At 47.3% G+C, this 18758-nt stretch overlaps 1 protein-coding gene across 1 annotated transcript in view; it reads right to left on the reverse strand.

Annotated features, from left to right (window-relative positions):
- Positions 1-18758, reverse strand: part of NFU1 (NFU1 iron-sulfur cluster scaffold) — a 35191-nt gene extending 16433 nt beyond the window's left edge. Inside the window, exons 1-3 of the mRNA XM_075276150.1 lie at positions 18686-18758; positions 1767-1876; positions 797-932 (exon numbers count right to left, since the gene is read on the reverse strand). Of these exons, the coding sequence (XP_075132251.1) occupies positions 797-932; positions 1767-1876; positions 18686-18738 (299 nt within the window). The 5' untranslated portion in view covers positions 18739-18758. The remainder of the gene's footprint in view (positions 1-796; positions 933-1766; positions 1877-18685) is intronic.

Below are 18758 nucleotides of genomic sequence, written 5' to 3' on the forward strand. Positions count from 1 at the left end.
AATGTTTGATAAATTTGGTGGATCTATAAGTCCACGGTCTACCCCTACACTCACTGGAATGAGACTGCAACAATTGATACAACTTTTTAAAAAGGCCACTTGTCGAGTAGTGCAAAAACCCAAAAAGTCGCCAGCATTCTGGAGTGTAGGGATTGAAAAATTCCCTCTAATGTGCCAGGAATAAAATATATATAATTGTGATTGTGAAATCCCACATTATCTACAGGATATGCCTGACAGGTGAGGGCCACACCTTTGGAACCAGTAACCTATAAGCAGATGCCAAATAAGTTACAAGAACGAACATACAGAGAAGCCAGTTGTAATTGGACCTTACATTTTCCAGTTTCTGTAACTCCAATAGGCCTCAAAAGAAAGTGACAGGCATACATGTCCACCAATATGACTTGTCGAACAGGAATCAATGACTAAGCTCTGCTTAAGGTTTGTTTCATATCTGCGTTGGTATTCCATTCGGGGGAGGCCACATGGGGACCCCCACGAATGGAATACCAAGCACAATTGCAAGCGGTGTGCAGTGAAAGCACAAGGATCCCCATAGACTATAATGGGGTTCATGTGCTTTCCGCCAGATCATGCGGACAGGAAAGTAGTTCACAATCTACTTTCCTATTTGCATGATTCGTGTGAGCAGCACATAGCCAGCACACAGACCCCATTATAGTCTATGGGGTCCATGTGCTTTTACTGCACAACGCTTGCAAATATGTTTGGTATTCTGTTCGGGGGGTCCCCATGTGGACGCAGATGTGAACAAAGGGTAAGAATCCATTACCTTGCTAATGGGGAGCAGAATGCAGCAGCAGGGTTTGGGAAGTCCATGGTCCTTCCTTCCAAAACTGCCCTTCCAGGGATGAACTTGATGCTGTTGGGATTTGGGGTATCCTGTGTCTGGATGAACATACATCGTGCTATGGGAAGGAAAAGAACAAATGCAACCATTGTAAATCGGTGATAGTTTACACCTGCAGTCAGTACTAGTGAAACAGACACGTAACTGCAGGTGAGAATAAAGGCATTATTCTATAGCCGCTCATATTGAAGTATAGAAGTAACGCAACTGGCTAGTACAGCAGCCTGTAACTCTTGACTAGGGTATGAACTCAAGTAACACATTTCTACACTGAGATACAACTGCATGAAGGTGCACTAGTCATAATTCTAAAGAGGTATTCCGAAAATAAGTTACCTCTATCCACTGGACAAGAGGTAAGCGATAAATTGGGTGCTGTCCAACTGCTATGACCCCCACAAATCAAAAGAACAGGGGTCCTCGAGTCTACGGTTTAAAAGGAGCGAAGTTTGTGCATGTGCACTTGGGCTCTATACAATTTTATGGGGCTGATGGCTATAGCACCTGTTTGCATGACAACTGGGGGTCCTGGCATCTGGACCAATAGCAATCAGACACTGACGCTGTGAACACTGGTAAACCCCCTTTAAATGGGTTGCCCGCTGTAGACCATCTATTTTTGTTAGAAATGTACCAAGATGATAAAATGATCACAGGGGGCGCTAATCTGTGGGGAAGCATGGCAGCAAATGTTTAAGGGTTTTCCCTAAAATACAATATTGTTTGGCTATCCAGAAATGAAGAATTATTCAGTCCCCATTAAAAACAGTGGGTTACCATATTAAGCATGGATATCCTGGGCACATGTTCTCCTCTCTGGATAATGGGGTCTATCTGGAACAGATAACCAGATACTAGAAAAGCACAAACATACTGAACGTATAGAGAATACCTGGATTCTGAAGAACTGTTTTGAGTGACAGCTGGGTTTTCCTGGCAGTAAATGGATAAAGAGTCTGGGCGGCTGTGGAATAAGATGAAGCCCTTGTATGACGATACAACCTGGGAAAGGGTAAAAGCAGGTTATATATCAAACATCCGTATACACACAGACAATAGAAACTAACCAGGATGCAAAACAGAAATGTAAAAAGACAATGGGGGCAATTTGTAAAATGTGCAGCTGCGTCTTCTGTGCGCCCTTCAATTTCTAATTATTTCAAATACTAATTGGTTGAAAACCCCCCTCTTTTTTTTTTTTTTTTTTTTTTTTTTTTTTTTTTTTTTTTTTTACAGGCAATGCCCTGAATTTATCGAAAAAGACGCAACTACATAATCAAAATTGCGCAGATAAAGAACAGAATGATTGAAAATTATGTTTTATGCAATGCCCCCTTGGAATAACCTTCATTAAGGTCGTTCCGCTCATACCTTTCTTCCTCTTGTGCTCCCCACTGTTTCTGTTCAAAATTGTTTACTGTTTACAGTGGTGTTCCCCCTGTGCTTTGAGATTGAAATCGCGAACATGAGCAGTCAACTCTGCCTGAAATCAAAAACATGCTCTGTCGGCCATTTTGCGGTGGTCTCTTGTGTAGTTCTCTGGAGTACTGAGCTCCTGAAACCACCGCAAAATGGCTGACCGTGCATGCGCAGTTGGCCCTGCCTGAACCCAACGTGGTAGAGCTGACTGCACAGGAGTAGGATTTAAATCCCAAACAGAACAGCATCGGATGCTACGCAGAGAAGAAGATGCCGGGGAATTGAACATGCAACAAAAGGCAGTGAGCGCCCCCTGAGCATAACTTGCATATGAAAGTAAACGGTTTTACACAGAAATGGTGGGGAGCAGAAGAGGAAGAAAAGTATGCGTGGAATAACCTTTATGAAGGTTATTCCGAAGTGGAATTACCTAAAAACGTGATTTTGAAATGATAGAATCCCTTTCTAGAAGCAGTAACAAATGACTTCTTCGGATCTGCAAAGACGGCTTCACATCCTTTCAACTTGTCCAAAGAAGAGAGCTTCTCTGATTTGTCAGTCTCAGAGCAAACTTTGCCCACAAAATCCAAAAAGAAATGTATATTGTGAGCCCCCATATAGGGCTTAAAATGGACATTTCCCCCTATCAGTATGTCTTTGGAATATGGGAGGAAATCCACGCAAACATGGGGAGAACAAACTCCTTGCAGATGTAGTCCTTGGCGGGATTCCAACCCAGGACTCCAGTGCTGCAAGGCTACAGTGCTAACCACTGAGCCACCGTATTGCCCCTAGAAAAAGAAATTCTTAAAAGAAGAGTGTGGCCAGGTACGCCACACCCTCTGCCCCCTGCTAGCTATGTCTCTGTTCTGCAGCCATACAGTTATCTACTGGACTTGGCAATGCATTCTAGGATTTGACACAAGCAATTGAATATGATATATAAAATTGATGCAAATGTTGTCTGCTAGGCACCAATAAAAACGACAACTTACCCTACAAATAAAGAGCCCTAATGTAGCTGCATAAGCAAAACAGTAAAAAGTTATAGGAGTTTTTTTTTTATTTTTATTTTTTATAGTAACGGGCTTTACATATGTGCAACTAAGTTCCACTCAATGGGACTGATAGTTGAGTGTTATTTCCAAACATCATTGTGCTACCATATAGGGCACGCATACATTAAAGGGGTATTCCCACGTCACATACTCACCAGTCTTCGTTGCTGTAAAATCTTCTGTCTTCCTGCTTTGTTGCGTCATTGGTGGGCGGGGTCACATATGCAAAGCCAGCGGCGAGATGCTGCTGGCCCTGCGTGCATGCTCATAGATGGTGAGACCAGTCTAGCCTTCACAATGCGAATACAGACCCGGCATCCGCTGTAATAGAGAGGCGGATGCCGGGGAGGGTTAGACGCCGGCACAGGTGCCTGCAACATCGCTATGCTCCTGCCCTGCATGAAGCCAGCAGCGGAAGAAGTGATGCTGTTATTCCGCGCCTCCGCCCCCCACAGACAAAGCAGTTTTGCTGAAGCAATGTGTTTAGGAAAAGTCTTACTTTCACATTAACAAGCAGTATAGATAGGATCCTTGTGATGGGACAACCCCTTTAAATCTATTGTGCCTATGTGTGAAACACCCTGACCTAGACAAACGTGACCTGTGAGCAGAAATAGACAACAGAGGGACAACACATACAAGGATGGGGATATACTGCATATCCTGCACACTCTTCAGCAAGGTGACCAACAACACACGCAAAGCAAAGGGGGAGGGGGAACTGTTAACAAATTGACTATGGTCCATATAGTAAAATTAAAGTTTACACATTTTATTACAATATTACTCGCACATGTCCTGTTCCAATTAAAAGGGATATACGCCACCAAGCTGATTTTTCATACTGGTGATCTAATTACAGGTTTAGATTATCATTATATGATCTGTGGGAAGGGGGGGACCCAAAAAAGCCCTTCAACAATATGTGTACACAACACTCACACAACAACAAAGAAGTTTTATTGGCCAGTCCGAATAGGCATTTGGCATTGCCAAAGCAAGTAGAGTGGGTGGGGATGGGGCGACTCACTCAATGTCAGGTCAGACAGAACAATCTTTTAATGGAGGAGTAAGACAGGAGAGCCTGGAGTCAGCGCATATGTCAGAGGGAAATAGTAGGGTAGTGAAAAGTAAGGGGAATTATACTCCCTGGAAAACCCCATTAAAAGGAGTGTCTGACAATAAGAACTCATCAACTATCCACATACTGGGGGTCTCACCAATCCTTAAAATGGGTGTCCCATGTACTGCATCTGAATGCAACAATATTCACACACGCACACATCCACTGCATTAAAACATATTGGACTGATGAAGATTCTACCACGTCATAGACACTGGATGGATCAGACAAGCATTTCATCCCATTCAATACATGGGGTAAGAGGACCCCCCCAAACCGGCATAGAGGACCCCCACTATCCGGCATAGAGGACCCCCACTATCCGGCATAGAGGACCCCCACTAACCGGCATAGAGGACCCCCCCAAACCGGCATAGAGGACCCCCACTAACCGGCATAGAGGACCCCCACTATCTGGCATAGAGGATCCCCACTATCTGGCATAGAGGACCCCCACTAACCAGCATAGAGGACCCCCACTAACCAGCATAGAGAACCCCCACTAACCGGCATAGAGGACCCCCACTATCCAGCATAGAGGACCCCCACTAACCGGCATAGGAGGACCCCCACTATCCTGCATAGGGGACCCCCACTATCCGGCATAGAGGACCCCCACTAACCGGCATAGGAGGACCCCCACTATGCTGCATAGGGGACCCCCACTATCCGGCATAGAGGACCCCCACTACCCGGCATAGGAGGACCCCCACTATCCTGCATAGAGGACCCCCACTATCCGGCATAGAGGACCTCCAATTTCCGGCATAGGGGACCCCCAATTTCCGGCATAGGAGAACCCCCACTATCCTGCATAGAGGACCCCCACTATCCTGCATAGAGGACCCCCACTATCCTGCATAGGGGACCCCCACTATCCGGCATAGAGGACCCCCACTAACCGGCATAGGAGGACCCCCACTATCCTGCATAGGGGACCCCCACTATCCTGCATAGGGGACCCCCACTATCCGGCATAGAGGACCCCCACTATCCTGCATAGGGGACCCCCACTATCCGGCATAGGGGACCCCCAATTTCCGGCATAGGGGACCCCCACTAACCAGCATAGAGGGACCTACCTTGTTGTTGATGGACCCTCCTTTTAAACTAGGCTGGCAAATGGAAGGGGACAGATTAGAGATGAGCGAACAGTGTTCTATCGAACTCATGTTCGATCGGATATTAGGCTGTTCGGCATGTTCGAATCGAATCGAACACCGCGTGGTAAAGTGCGCCATTACTCGATTCCCCTCCCACCTTCCCTGGCGCCTTTTTTGCTCCAATAACAGCACAGGGTAGGTGGGACAGGAACTACGACACCGGTGACGTTGAAAAAAGTAGGCAAAACCCATTGGCTGCCGAAAACATGTGACCTCTAATTTAAAAGAACAGCGCCGCCCAGCTTCGCGTCATTCTGAGCTTGCAATTCACCGAGGACGGAGGTTTCCGTCCAGTTAGCTAGGGGTTAGATTCTGGGTAGGCAGGGACAGGCTAGGATAGGAAGGAGAAGACAACCAACAGCTCTTATAAGAGCTAAATTCCAGGGAGAAGCTTGTCAGTGTAACGTGGCACTGACGGGCTCAATCGCCGCAACCCAGCTTTCCCAGGATCCTGAATGGAATACACTGTCAGTGTATTCCCGTATACCCGATATATACCCCCGATACCCGTTCCAACGGTGTGCCCCCCCACCTTCACCCCAGAAATACCCTGCAAGTCCCCTAGCAATAGGATTGGGGCTATATACACCCACTATTTTTGCTACTGCCATATAGTGCCATTGTCTCACTGGGAATTCAAAGAATATATTGGGCTTACATATAACTTCAATTCCAGGGAGAAGCTTGTCAGTGTAACGTGGCACTGACGGGCTCAATCGCCGCAACCCAGCTTTCCCAGGATCCTGAATGGAACACACTGACAGTGTATTCCCGTATACCCCATATATACACCCCAAATCCCCGTTCCAACGGTGTGCCCCCCCACCTTCACCTCAGAAATACCCTGCAAGTCCCCTAGCAATAGAATTGGGGCTATATACACCCACAATTTTTGCTACTGGTATATAGTGCCATTGTCTGACTGGGAATTCAAAGAATATATTGGGGTGACGTGCACCCACAATTTTTGCTACTGCTATACAGTGCCATTGTCTCACTGGGAATTCAAAGAATATATGGGGGTTATGTGCACCCACAATTTTTAATACTGGTATACAGTGCCATTGTCTGACTGGGAATTCAAAGAATATATGGGGGTTACGTGCACCCACAATTTTTAATACTGCTATACAGTGCCATTGTCTGACTGGGAATTCAAAGAATATATGGGGGTTATGTGCACCCACAATTTTTAATACTGGTATACAGTGCCATTGTCTGACTGGGAATTCAAAGAATATATGGGGGTTACGTGCACCCACAATTTTTACTACTGGTATACAGTGCCATTGTCTGACTGGGAATTCAAAGAATATATGGGGGTTACGTGCACCCACAATTTTTACTACTGGTATACAGTGCCATTGTCTGACTGGGAATTCAAAGAATATATGGGGGTTACGTGCACCCACAATTTTTAATACTGCTATACAGTTCCTTTGTCTCACTGGGAATTCAAAGAATATATGGGGGTTATGTGCACCCACAATTTTTAATACTGGTATACAGTGCCATTGTCTGACTGGGAATTCAAAGAATATATGGGGGTTATGTGCACCCACAATTTTTAATACTGGTATACAGTGCCATTGTCTGACTGGGAATTCAAAGAATATATGGGGGTTATGTGCACCCACAATTTTTACTACTGGTATACAGTGCCATTGTCTGACTGGGAATTCAAAGAATATATTGGGGTTATGTGCACCCACAATTTTTAATACTGGTATACAGTGCCATTGTCTGACTGGGAATTCAAAGAATATATGGGGGTTACGTGCACCCACAATTTTTAATACTGCTATACAGTTCCTTTGTCTCACTGGGAATTCAAAGAATATATGGGGGTTATGTGCACCCACAATTTTTAATACTGGTATACAGTGCCATTGTCTGACTGGGAATTCAAAGAATATATTGGGGTTATGTGCACCCACAATTTTTAATACTGGTATATAGTGCCATTGTCTGACTGGGAATTCAAAGAATATATGGGGGTTACGTGCACCCACAATTTTTGCTACTGCTATACAGTTCCATTGTCTCACTGGGAATTCAAAGAATATATGGGGGTTATGTGCACCCACAATTTTTACTACTGGTATATAGTGCCATTGTCTGACTGGGAATTCAAAGAATATATGGGGGTTATGTGCACCCACAATTTTTAATACTGGTATACAGTGCCATTGTCTGACTGGGAATTCAAAGAATATATTGGGGTTATGTGCACCCACAATTTTTACTACTGGTATATAGTGCCATTGTCTGACTGGGAATTCAAAGAATATATTGGGGTTATGTGCACCCACAATTTTTACTACTGGTATATAGTGCCATTGTCTGACTGGGAATTCAAAGAATATATGGGGGTTATGTGCACCCACAATTTTTAATACTGGTATACAGTGCCATTGTCTGACTGGGAATTCAAAGAATATATTGGGGTTATGTGCACCCACAATTTTTACTACTGGTATATAGTGCCATTGTCTGACTGGGAATTCAAAGAATATATGGGGGTTATGTGCACCCACAATTTTTAATACTGGTATACAGTGCCATTGTCTGACTGGGAATTCAAAGAATATATGGGGGTTACGTGCACCCACAATTTTTAATACTGCTATACAGTTCCTTTGTCTCACTGGGAATTCAAAGAATATATGGGGGTTATGTGCACCCACAATTTTTACTACTGGTATACAGTGCCATTGTCTGACTGGGAATTCAAAGAATATATTGGGGTTATGTGCACCCACAATTTTTACTACTGGTATATAGTGCCATTGTCTGACTGGGAATTCAAAGAATATATGGGGGTTATGTGCACCCACAATTTTTACTACTGGTATATAGTGCCATTGTCTGACTGGGAATTCAAAGAATATATGGGGGTTACGTGCACCCACAATTTTTAATACTGCTATACAGTTCCTTTGTCTGACTGGGAATTCAAAGAATATATGGGGGTTATGTGCACCCACAATTTTTAATACTGGTATACAGTGCCATTGTCTGACTGGGAATTCAAAGAATATATTGGGGTTATGTGCACCCACAATTTTTACTACTGGTATATAGTGCCATTGTCTGACTGGGAATTCAAAGAATATATGGGGGTTATGTGCACCCACAATTTTTACTACTGGTATACAGTGCCATTGTCTGACTGGGAATTCAAAGAATATATTGGGGTTATGTGCACCCACAATTTTTACTACTGGTATATAGTGCCATTGTCTGACTGGGAATTCAAAGAATATATGGGGGTTATGTGCACCCACAATTTTTAATACTGGTATACAGTGCCATTGTCTGACTGGGAATTCAAAGAATATATGGGGGTTACGTGCACCCACAATTTTTAATACTGCTATACAGTTCCTTTGTCTCACTGGGAATTCAAAGAATATATGGGGGTTATGTGCACCCACAATTTTTACTACTGGTATACAGTGCCATTGTCTGACTGGGAATTCAAAGAATATATTGGGGTTATGTGCACCCACAATTTTTACTACTGGTATATAGTGCCATTGTCTGACTGGGAATTCAAAGAATATATGGGGGTTATGTGCACCCACAATTTTTACTACTGGTATACAGTGCCATTGTCTGACTGGGAATTCAAAGAATATATGGGGGTTACGTGCACCCACAATTTTTAATACTGCTATACAGTTCCTTTGTCTCACTGGGAATTCAAAGAATATATGGGGGTTATGTGCACCCACAATTTTTACTACTGGTATACAGTGCCATTGTCTGACTGGGAATTCAAAGAATATATTGGGGTTATGTGCACCCACAATTTTTACTACTGGTATACAGTGCCATTGTCTGACTGGGAATTCAAAGAATATATGGGGGTTACGTGCACCCACAATTTTTAATACTGCTATACAGTTCCTTTGTCTCACTGGGAATTCAAAGAATATATGGGGGTTATGTGCACCCACAATTTTTAATACTGGTATACAGTGCCATTGTCTGACTGGGAATTCAAAGAATATATTGGGGTTATGTGCACCCACAATTTTTAATACTGCTATACAGTTCCTTTGTCTCACTGGGAATTCAAAGAATATATGGGGGTTATGTGCACCCACAATTTTTAATACTGGTATACAGTGCCATTGTCTGACTGGGAATTCAAAGAATATATGGGGGTTATGTGCACCCACAATTTTTAATACTGGTATACAGTGCCATTGTCTCACTGGGAATTCCACAAATAATTTGGGGATTCATTCACCCTACATCTCAGGCTCTTGCCATATTCACCCAGGTTGTCAGTGCTGCACCAGCTCGTTCCCAGACAGCTCGGCCCGAAAAACACGTTACCTATATAGAGGATTTGGACAATGAAGACAACATGTTCTAAATCTAATGTCTGCACCTTCTCCAGAATTAAAATAAAGGCAGCGTTTAACTTTCAAATAGCACTGCACAAAGGAAGAGCTTATCAGCTTGTCTCATGACATGCTACTGAAAAGTTTCATTTGTGTATCTTAATGTAAATATAGTTGTATAAGCTTTTTGGGTTTTAGGCACTGCCAAGTTATTTATTACCACCCGCTCCCTTATAATGATGATGACGCCAAAGTCACTGTGGGTGTTCAGAGCTCACAGCTTTGGGTGACATTTGTCTTGCTCTCTGTCGGTACCAGCTGTCTTTTTGGATACCGTAAAGTTATGTTGACTTTATTAACAGCTATAGAAGCTTTAGCCAGGTTGTGACGGTGTGTAACCCTAACAACACTAAGTGGGATACACATTAATAGTCAGTCTATGTACGCTAAACGTATCACTGAAGTAATTTTTTTTCCCTCTCCCCTAATATAAGAAAGGAACAGACATTAGACCTAGACCGGGGTTCGAGGCTTGAAAAAATCCAGTATTATTTGTTCTTCATGATGTGAAATATGTGTTGAAAAGCAACCCAAGATGAAGTCAGCCATGTGTGCCAGTGTGTTACTTGGCATGCCTTTGCTGGCCCCAACTGTAAGGGTCACTCTCCATTTCCTCCATTTTCCACTCCCCTTCACACCATTTGTGGTGAAGCAATGGGATGCACTGAAGTGCACCCTCTAGCCTCGTGTGGGATAGGGACATCAGATGCCACTCCAACCCCCTCGTCTTCCTCCGCCAGCCAACGGTGCGAAGATGAGAGGAGTGTGCTCTGAATGTTTTCTGCCTAGCAGAGGCTAGTTCTCACTTACGAAAATGGCCCCACTTTGACCTGTATATCAGGCACAATGGTGTAGGTTTCAAAGAAACATGGCACCAACAAGTTGGAAAACGTGGGCCATGCGTGGACCGTGTTTGAGTCTGGCAAGCTCCAGATCTGCTACCAGGTTCCAGCCATTATCACAGGCGCAAAAATGCCAGGCCCCAGGTGTAGCAGGGAAAAAAAAATGCCATCTCAGCCAGGATGGCATCCCTGACCTCGGAGGCACTGTGCTGTCTGTCCCCCAAGCTGATCAGTTTCAGCACGGCCTACTGACATCTCCCCATGCCAGTGTTACAGTGTTTTCCGCTAGTAGCTGGGGTGGAGGTTGCAGCTTCGTAGGGTTTCAGTCTACTCCTGCCATGAATTTTGGCCTGGGAGAGGAGATAGGCCACCCCAGTTTGCACCCGGGGAACAGACTCCACCACATTCACCCTGCCTGTCATTAAAGATAAGCACTGCAGCATCCCTGACCACAGGCGCTTGTCCATGTGTCGGTAGTCAAGTGGACCTTGCAGCAAAGCGCAGAGCTCTGGGCCCGACTGATGTTATGGGACACATGCAGGCGCAAGGCAGAGACAGCACACCAAGAGAAGTAGTAACGGCTAGGCCCAGCATAGGGAGGTGCCCCAGCTGCCATCTGCTGACGGAAGGCCTGGGTCTCCAGAAGCATAAACAAACACCAACATCTCCAGGGCCAGCAGTTTATCGATGAGGCTGTTACAGGCTTGGGCATGGGGGTGGGTTGTATTGTACTTCTGCCTGCAATGAAAAGCTTGGGAAATGTGGAGTGGCTGGGAAGAGGCGCATGATGGTGCAGGCCAAAAGGGCGCATGAGGGTGAACTCCCCAATGTGTCAGAGATAGGTGTGTAGGTGTCCTTGCATCATATACTTGCACCATATTTGGCTTTGGAAGTTAATTTTGTGCCAAAAAGTGGTTAAGACAGCGATCCCTCAGCTACTCCCGTTACACTGTCTATTGAAGTTACCATCTGTGGAAGTGGACCACCATTTCTAAGATCCCAAAGGAAGCAGGCAAGAGATGTGCAGTTCAGAAAAAAAGATGAGAAAATAAGTTTAGGCTGTAGAGCACAGAGGGATCGGAGAGGACAGAGCTGGTGTCGGCCAGGTATTCCCACAACATGCGCCTATACTTGTCCCTCCTGGTGACACTAGGCCCCTGAGTGGCAGTAATTTGTCCAGGGGGGCCATTAACGTGTTCCAGACCTAGGAATAAGTCTTCCAACAGGGTAGAGTTTTGCATGCCTTTGCTTCTACCCACTGTTTTTGCTGCTTAGCTTCCCTCCACATCTACTCTGCTTTCACCCCTAAACATCACCCCAGTTTATGCCTTTGCTTCTACCCAGGTTTTTTGTTGATTTAGCTTGCCTCTACATCTACACTGCTTTAGCCCCTAGACATCACCCCTGTCCATGTGGGGTCGGTGGCCTCGTCATCCACCAACTCCTCTTCCAATTGCGCACTGCCCCCTTACTGCAAACCGCACATGACCACAGCTTGCCTTGATGGCAACTGTGTCTCATGATCCCCACTTAGGTCCAGACAAGTCGGTGGCGGGTCCAAAACCCCAAAATTGGAAGGAAATGGCAGATGCTGCAGTATTTCTAACACCTGTTCCTGGTGCTCGGGCCTGGTCTGTGTTGTACCCTGCACCCTGCTTAACGCATCTGCCATATCCGAAGTTGTGCTGAGCGCATGCTAATGTTTCGTGTCCAGTGCAATGGATGGGATGGGATTTCACATAAGTCTGCCACCCATGGCCACTCATGGTTGAGCAACTGAGGGAGTTGACTTTGACGAACCCGAGGGTTTTGGAGTTGGAACTACATCAAAGGTCTGTGCTGCTCACACACTCTGCTCAACACATGATATGTTTAGTGCCAGCAGTGTGGAGACGTCGCACAACAGCCGTTGTTCCAGCAGGTACAGGCGTTGTAGGAGTGCATAGAGGCTAGCAGCGGCAACTATACACTTTAAAAACTATCCGCACAAGCGCCACACTTTCACCAGTAGCTCAGGAACATTGGGGTACCTTTTTCAAAAGATTAGCAGCAATGAGTTAAAAACGTGGCCCAGGCATGGAATATGTTGCAGGCTGCCAAGCTACAGAGCCAATCCCAGGTTACGGCCATTATCACACATGACAACATGCCTGGGCCCAGGTGCAGTGGCAAAAACCACATTGCCGTCTCATCGAGGATGGCATGACTCACTTTGTAGGCAGTGTGCTGTCTGGCCCCCAAGCTGATGAGCTTCAGCACGGCCCGCTGACGTCTCCCCACACCAGTGTTGCAGCGTTTCCAGCTCGTAGCTGGGGTCAATTTAACAGCGGAGGAGGGTGGTGTTTCAGCCCTCCTCCCAGGAATGTTGTGTGGGGAGACAAGTCAGGCCACCACATTTTGCGACCCGGTCCACGCCTCAACTACATTCAACCACTGTGCCCAAATTGAAAGGTAGCGTCCCTGTCCGCATGCACTTGTCCATTCGTAACTGGTCACATGGAACTTTAGGGCTAAGCGCTGAATTTAGGGACCGCCTCATGTTTGGGGGAAAGTGCTGGTGTGGACGGCACAGTGCGGTGGCGCAGTAGACACTCTGCCCAAAAAGGGCAGAGTGTCCCCCAGCCGGGATTCCAACATCTCCTGGGCCAGATTTCTTGAGATGAGGCCGTTGAAGCCTTGGGCATGTGGGTGGGTTGCGCTGTACTTTAGCATGAAATGAAAGGCTTGGGAGATGGGGAGTTGCTGGGAAGAGGCGCATGATGGCGCGGGCAAAAGGAGAAATGGCAGGAAAAGGTGAGGATAAGGGTGAACTCCCCAAAGTGTCAGAGGCAGATGTGGAGGTGTCCTGGCTCCTGGTCTGGACTGCAGCGCCAGCCCTGTCAACAGTGGAAGAGGCAGTGGCCGCCAGGCCAAACGACGATTATCCTGCGCTTGCTCTCACCCACTGAGCCCAGGGCTTGCCTTCCAAATGATGGCACCCGCAAGAGGTGGTGAGATTCCTCTCCGCAGATCTCCAAACCATCTTGGACTTGCAAATTGCACTAAATTTGTCATGTAACTGACATGTATATGATGAGTCTATCCATTGTCTGTTCATTTTGGTGAAAGTCAGCCTGTCAGCTGACAGACAGCTGTGCTTGTCAGTGATGATGTCACCGGCTGCTTGTACCCCCAGTTTTTGCTGCTTAGCTTGCCTCCACATCCACACTGCTTTTGCCCCTACACATCACCCCTATCCATGCCTGTGCCTCTAGCCATAAGTCTGCCACCCATGGAAACTCATGGTGCAGAAAGTGAGGGAGCTGACTCTGAGGAACCCTTGGGTTTTGTAGCTGGTACTCCATCAAAGGTCTCTGCTGCTCACACACCCTGCTGAACATACGGTATCTAGGGTTAGAGCGTGTGGTGACCTCGCACAACAGTAGGTGCTTCAGGCAGATGTAGGCCTTGCTGGAGTGTATTGCGGCTAGCTCCAGGTACTGTAGACTTGGGAAAGTGGGTGTCCAAGTGCCGCACTTTCACCCTTAGCTCAGCTAATTTGGGGTATGTTTTTAAAAATCATTGCACCACTACATTGAACATGTGGGCCAGGCATGGAACGTGTTGGAGGCTGGCAAGCTCCAGAGCCCTCCAACAAGCTAAAAAACCTGGCCCCAGGGGCAGCGGGGATAAACAAATTGCCATCTCATCCAGGATGGCATCCCTGACCTCAGAGGCAGTGTGCTGTCCGTCTCCCAAGCTGATGAGCTTCAGCCCAGCCTGCTGACGTCTCCCCACACCAGTGTTGCAGCGTTTTCAGCTCGTAGCTGGGGTCAATCTAACAGCGGAGGAGGAGGAGGGTGGTGTTTCAGCCCTCCTCCCAGGAATGTTTTGTGGGGAAACAAGTCAGGAAAATTCTTGAAACGGGAGAGTTTTGCATCTTTGCCCTTGCTGCCTATGGACATCCCTTTGCCTCTAGCCACCATTTTCCCTGCTTTGCTTGCCTCCACATCCACACTGCTTTTGCCCCTAGACATCACCCCAGTCCATGCCTTAGCTTGTACCCCCAGTTTTTCCTGCTTAGCTTGCCTCCACATCCACACTGCTTTTGCCCCTAGACATCACCCCAGTCCATGCCTTAGCTTGTACCCCCAGTTTTTCCTGCTTAGCTTGCCTCCACATCCACACTGCTTTTGCCCCTAGACATCACCCCAGTCCATGCCTTAGCTTGTACCCCCAGTTTTTCCTGCTTAGCTTGCCTCCACATCCACACTGCTTTTGCCCCTAGACATCACCCCAGTCCATGCCTTAGCTTGTATCCCCAGTTTTTCCTGCTTAGCTTGCCTCCACATCCACACTGCTTTTGCCCCTAGACATCACCCCAGTCCATGCCTTAGCTTGTACCCCCAGTTTTTCCTGCTTAGCTTGCCTCCACATCCACACTGCTTTTGCCCCTAGACATCATCCCTATCCATGCCTCTTCCCCTAGCCATAACTCTGCCACCCCTGGAAACTCATGGTGCAGAAACTTTGGTTGCTGACTTTGAGGAACCCTTGGGTTTTGTAGATGGAACTCCATCAAAGGTCTGTGCAGCTCACACACCCTGCTCAAGATATGGTATTGTAGGGTTTCAGCGTGTGTGAATGACGGACAACAGCCTGTGTTTGGACAGATGTAGGCCTTGCTAGAGTGTTTTTAGGCTAGCAGCGACTCCTGTGCACTTGCAAAAGTGGGCGCACAAGCGCCGCATTTTCAACAGTAGCTTCGGTACATTTGGGTATGTTTTTAAAAAACTTTGCACCACTAGGTTAGACGTGGGCCAAACATGGAACGTGTTGGAGGCTGGCAAGCTCCAGAGCCGCTACCAGGTTCCAGCCATTATCACAGGCGTAAAAATGCCAAGCCCCAGGTGTAGCAGGGAAAAAAAAATGCCATCTCAGCCAGGATGGCATCCCTGACCTCGGAGGCACTGTGCTGTCTGTCCCCCAAGCTGATGAGCTTCAGCACCGCCTGCTGACGTCTCCCCACACCAGTTTTTTAGCGTTTGCCGCTAGTAGCTGTGGTGGAGGTTGCAGCGTCGTAGGGTTTCAGTCTACTCCTGCCATGAATTTTGGCCTGGGAGAGGAGATAGGCCACCCCAGTTTGCACCCGGGGAACAGACTCCACCACATTCACCCTGCCTGTCATTAAAGATAAGCACTGCAGCATCCCTGACCACAGGCGCTTGTCCAAGTGTCGGTGGTCAAGTGGACCTTGCAGCAAAGCGCGGAACTAAGGGCCCACCTGATGTTGAGTGACACGTGCTGGTGCAAGGCGGGGACGCCACACCGGGAGAAGTTGAGACGGCTAGGGACGGCATAGTGAGGTGCCACAGTTGCCATCAGGTCCGGGAAGGCGGGAGTTTCAACAAGCCGGAACGCCAACCTCTCCTGGGCCAGCAGTTTAGCGATGTTGGCGTTCTAGGCTTGCGTGGGTGGGTGGTTAGCGGTGTATTTCTGCCGGCGCTCCAATGTCTGAGAGATGGTGGGTTGTTGTAAAGAAGCGCCTGATGGTGCCTTTGATGGTGCAGGAGAAGGAGATAAGACAGAAACAGGGGAGGATGAGGGAGAAGTCAACAAAGTGGCGGAGGCAGATGAAGTGATGTCCTGGCTCGTCCTCTGGAGTGCATCGCCAGCACTGTGAGCAGAGGCAGTGGCATGAACGGCGGGCGACGTTTGTCCTGCCGTTGCTGCCTGCCACTGATTCCATTGCTTGGATTCCAAATGACGGTGCATTGAAGTGGTGGACAGGTTGCTCTTCTCAGGGCCCCTACTCGATTTCGAGAGGCAAATTGTGTAGACGACACTATATCTGTCCTCGGCGCATTCCTTGAAAAAACTCTACACCTTCAAGAAACGTGCCCTCGATGGGGGAGTTTTTCTGGGCTGGGTACAAAAGGGAACATCTTCGGACATTCCGGGTCTGGCCTGGCTTCGGCAAAGCAGCTGACCTCTGCCTCTGGACATGTCTCTGCCTCTAGCTACCCTTTTTGGTGCTGCACCTGCCTCAACATCCACACTACTTTCCCAGCTTGACATCTGCCTTGTCCAGGTGGGGTCGGTGTCCTCGTCGTCCACCACCTCCTCTTCCAACTCCTGTCTCGCCTCCTCCTCCTGCACAATGCGCATGTCAACTGGCTGCCCTGACAGCAACTGCGTCTCATCGTCGTCGATGAGGGTGGGTTGCTGGTCATCCGCCACCAAATCGACCGGAGATGGAATGGAGGAGACTCTAGTGTTTGAGCATCTGGACACAGATACTCGTCTGTTAGGTCCGTGGAATCGCGAAATGGAGGGGCAGGTTGCGGTACAGTCAAAGGAAGGGAGAACAGCTCTGGGGAGCAGGGACAGTTGGGGTTATTGTTCTGAGAAGATTGGGAATTTTGGGTGGAAGGAGGACAAGACTGTTGGGTAAGAGGAGGTAGAGGCTGACTGGCTGGTGGACAATGTGCTTTAAGCGTTATCCGACAGCCATTGCAAGACCTGTTCCTGGTTCTCGGGCCTACTAATCTTTGTACCATTCAGCCTAGTTAATGTGGAACTTTTGTGCAAAGCGCAGAACTTAGGGCCCGCCTGATGTTAAGGGACACACGCTGGTACAAGGCTCAACTCACCCTAAGTGCCAAAAACACTGCTGGTGCAAGGCTCTACTCATGCCAAGGGCCTCAATCTCTGCTGGTAGCTCAGCTTAAGGTCATGTAACTTTGTTTGGAAGGGCTCATGTTAAGGGCTAGAAAAGTGAATTTTGGAAGGTCTTACCACATCACACACACACACACACACACACACACACACACACACACACACACACTCAAAATGACAGTTAAGGGTGAGGGCTTTTGGAATTCCCATTGCCTATTCCATTTGTGGTTGTCATGGGGAACGTGATTTAAAGGGGTGGTTGTTACTGTTTGTTGAGCTTAAATTGGGGTTTGTGTCCATCCATTTGGGGAGTAAAGAAGGTTTCCAGGTATTTTCCCACTTTGATAGAGGTTTTTTTGAATGTGGAAAGTGTGTAGTTGTTAGGCAGTGATGTTGGGGTAATAGAGGGTCTTTGGTGTGTTAGATGCCCCCAGACATGCTTCCCCTGCTGTCCCAGTGTCATTCCAGGGTGTTGGCATCATTTCCTGGGGTGTCTTAGTGGACTTGGTGACCCTCCAGACACGGATTTGGGTTTCCCCCTTAACGAGTATCTGTTCCCCATAGACTATAATGGGGTTCGAAACCCGTTCGAACACACGAACATTGAGCGGCTGTTCGAATCGAATTTCGAACCTCGAACATTTTAGTGTTCGCTCATCTCTAGGACAGATGAAACGAGATAGGACTGACTGCAGGATCAGACAGCACAAGGGCTTGCAGTGCATAACCATGGCATCACAAGCCTGCATGACAGCTGTCAGTGTCAAAATAACAAAGATGGCTGCAAAGCTGCATATATCCTGCACAATATACATGTAATATAAAGCAACGTACTATCATGTCCTCAGAGGAGAGAGTCATATGTGACATCAGTGCGGGGCTGGAGACTACTATGTAGCATGCCCCTCCCCCTAATACAGGAAGCCCCGCCATCCTTCTGCTGCTATCTGTCGGCCAACAAAGCAAGTTTATAGCAAATTACTAAAGACACATAACGACATGTATAGGAAGGTACCATGAAAGCCCAGAAGCAGCCCGGGTGTTGTCATGGCGGCCACACTGCTTATATACTCCTCTATATACATATATACTCCTCTATAGTATGAGCGATACCGTATACGCATCACCTACCGCACTCCTAAGTGCGCTGCTCCGCACATCCACCTGCCTAAGGGCACCGCCATCTTTGTTGTCCTTCTGTCAG

This window comes from Leptodactylus fuscus, chromosome 5 (assembly GCF_031893055.1).
Source record: "Leptodactylus fuscus isolate aLepFus1 chromosome 5, aLepFus1.hap2, whole genome shotgun sequence".
Taxonomy (NCBI): Eukaryota; Metazoa; Chordata; class Amphibia; order Anura; family Leptodactylidae; genus Leptodactylus; species Leptodactylus fuscus.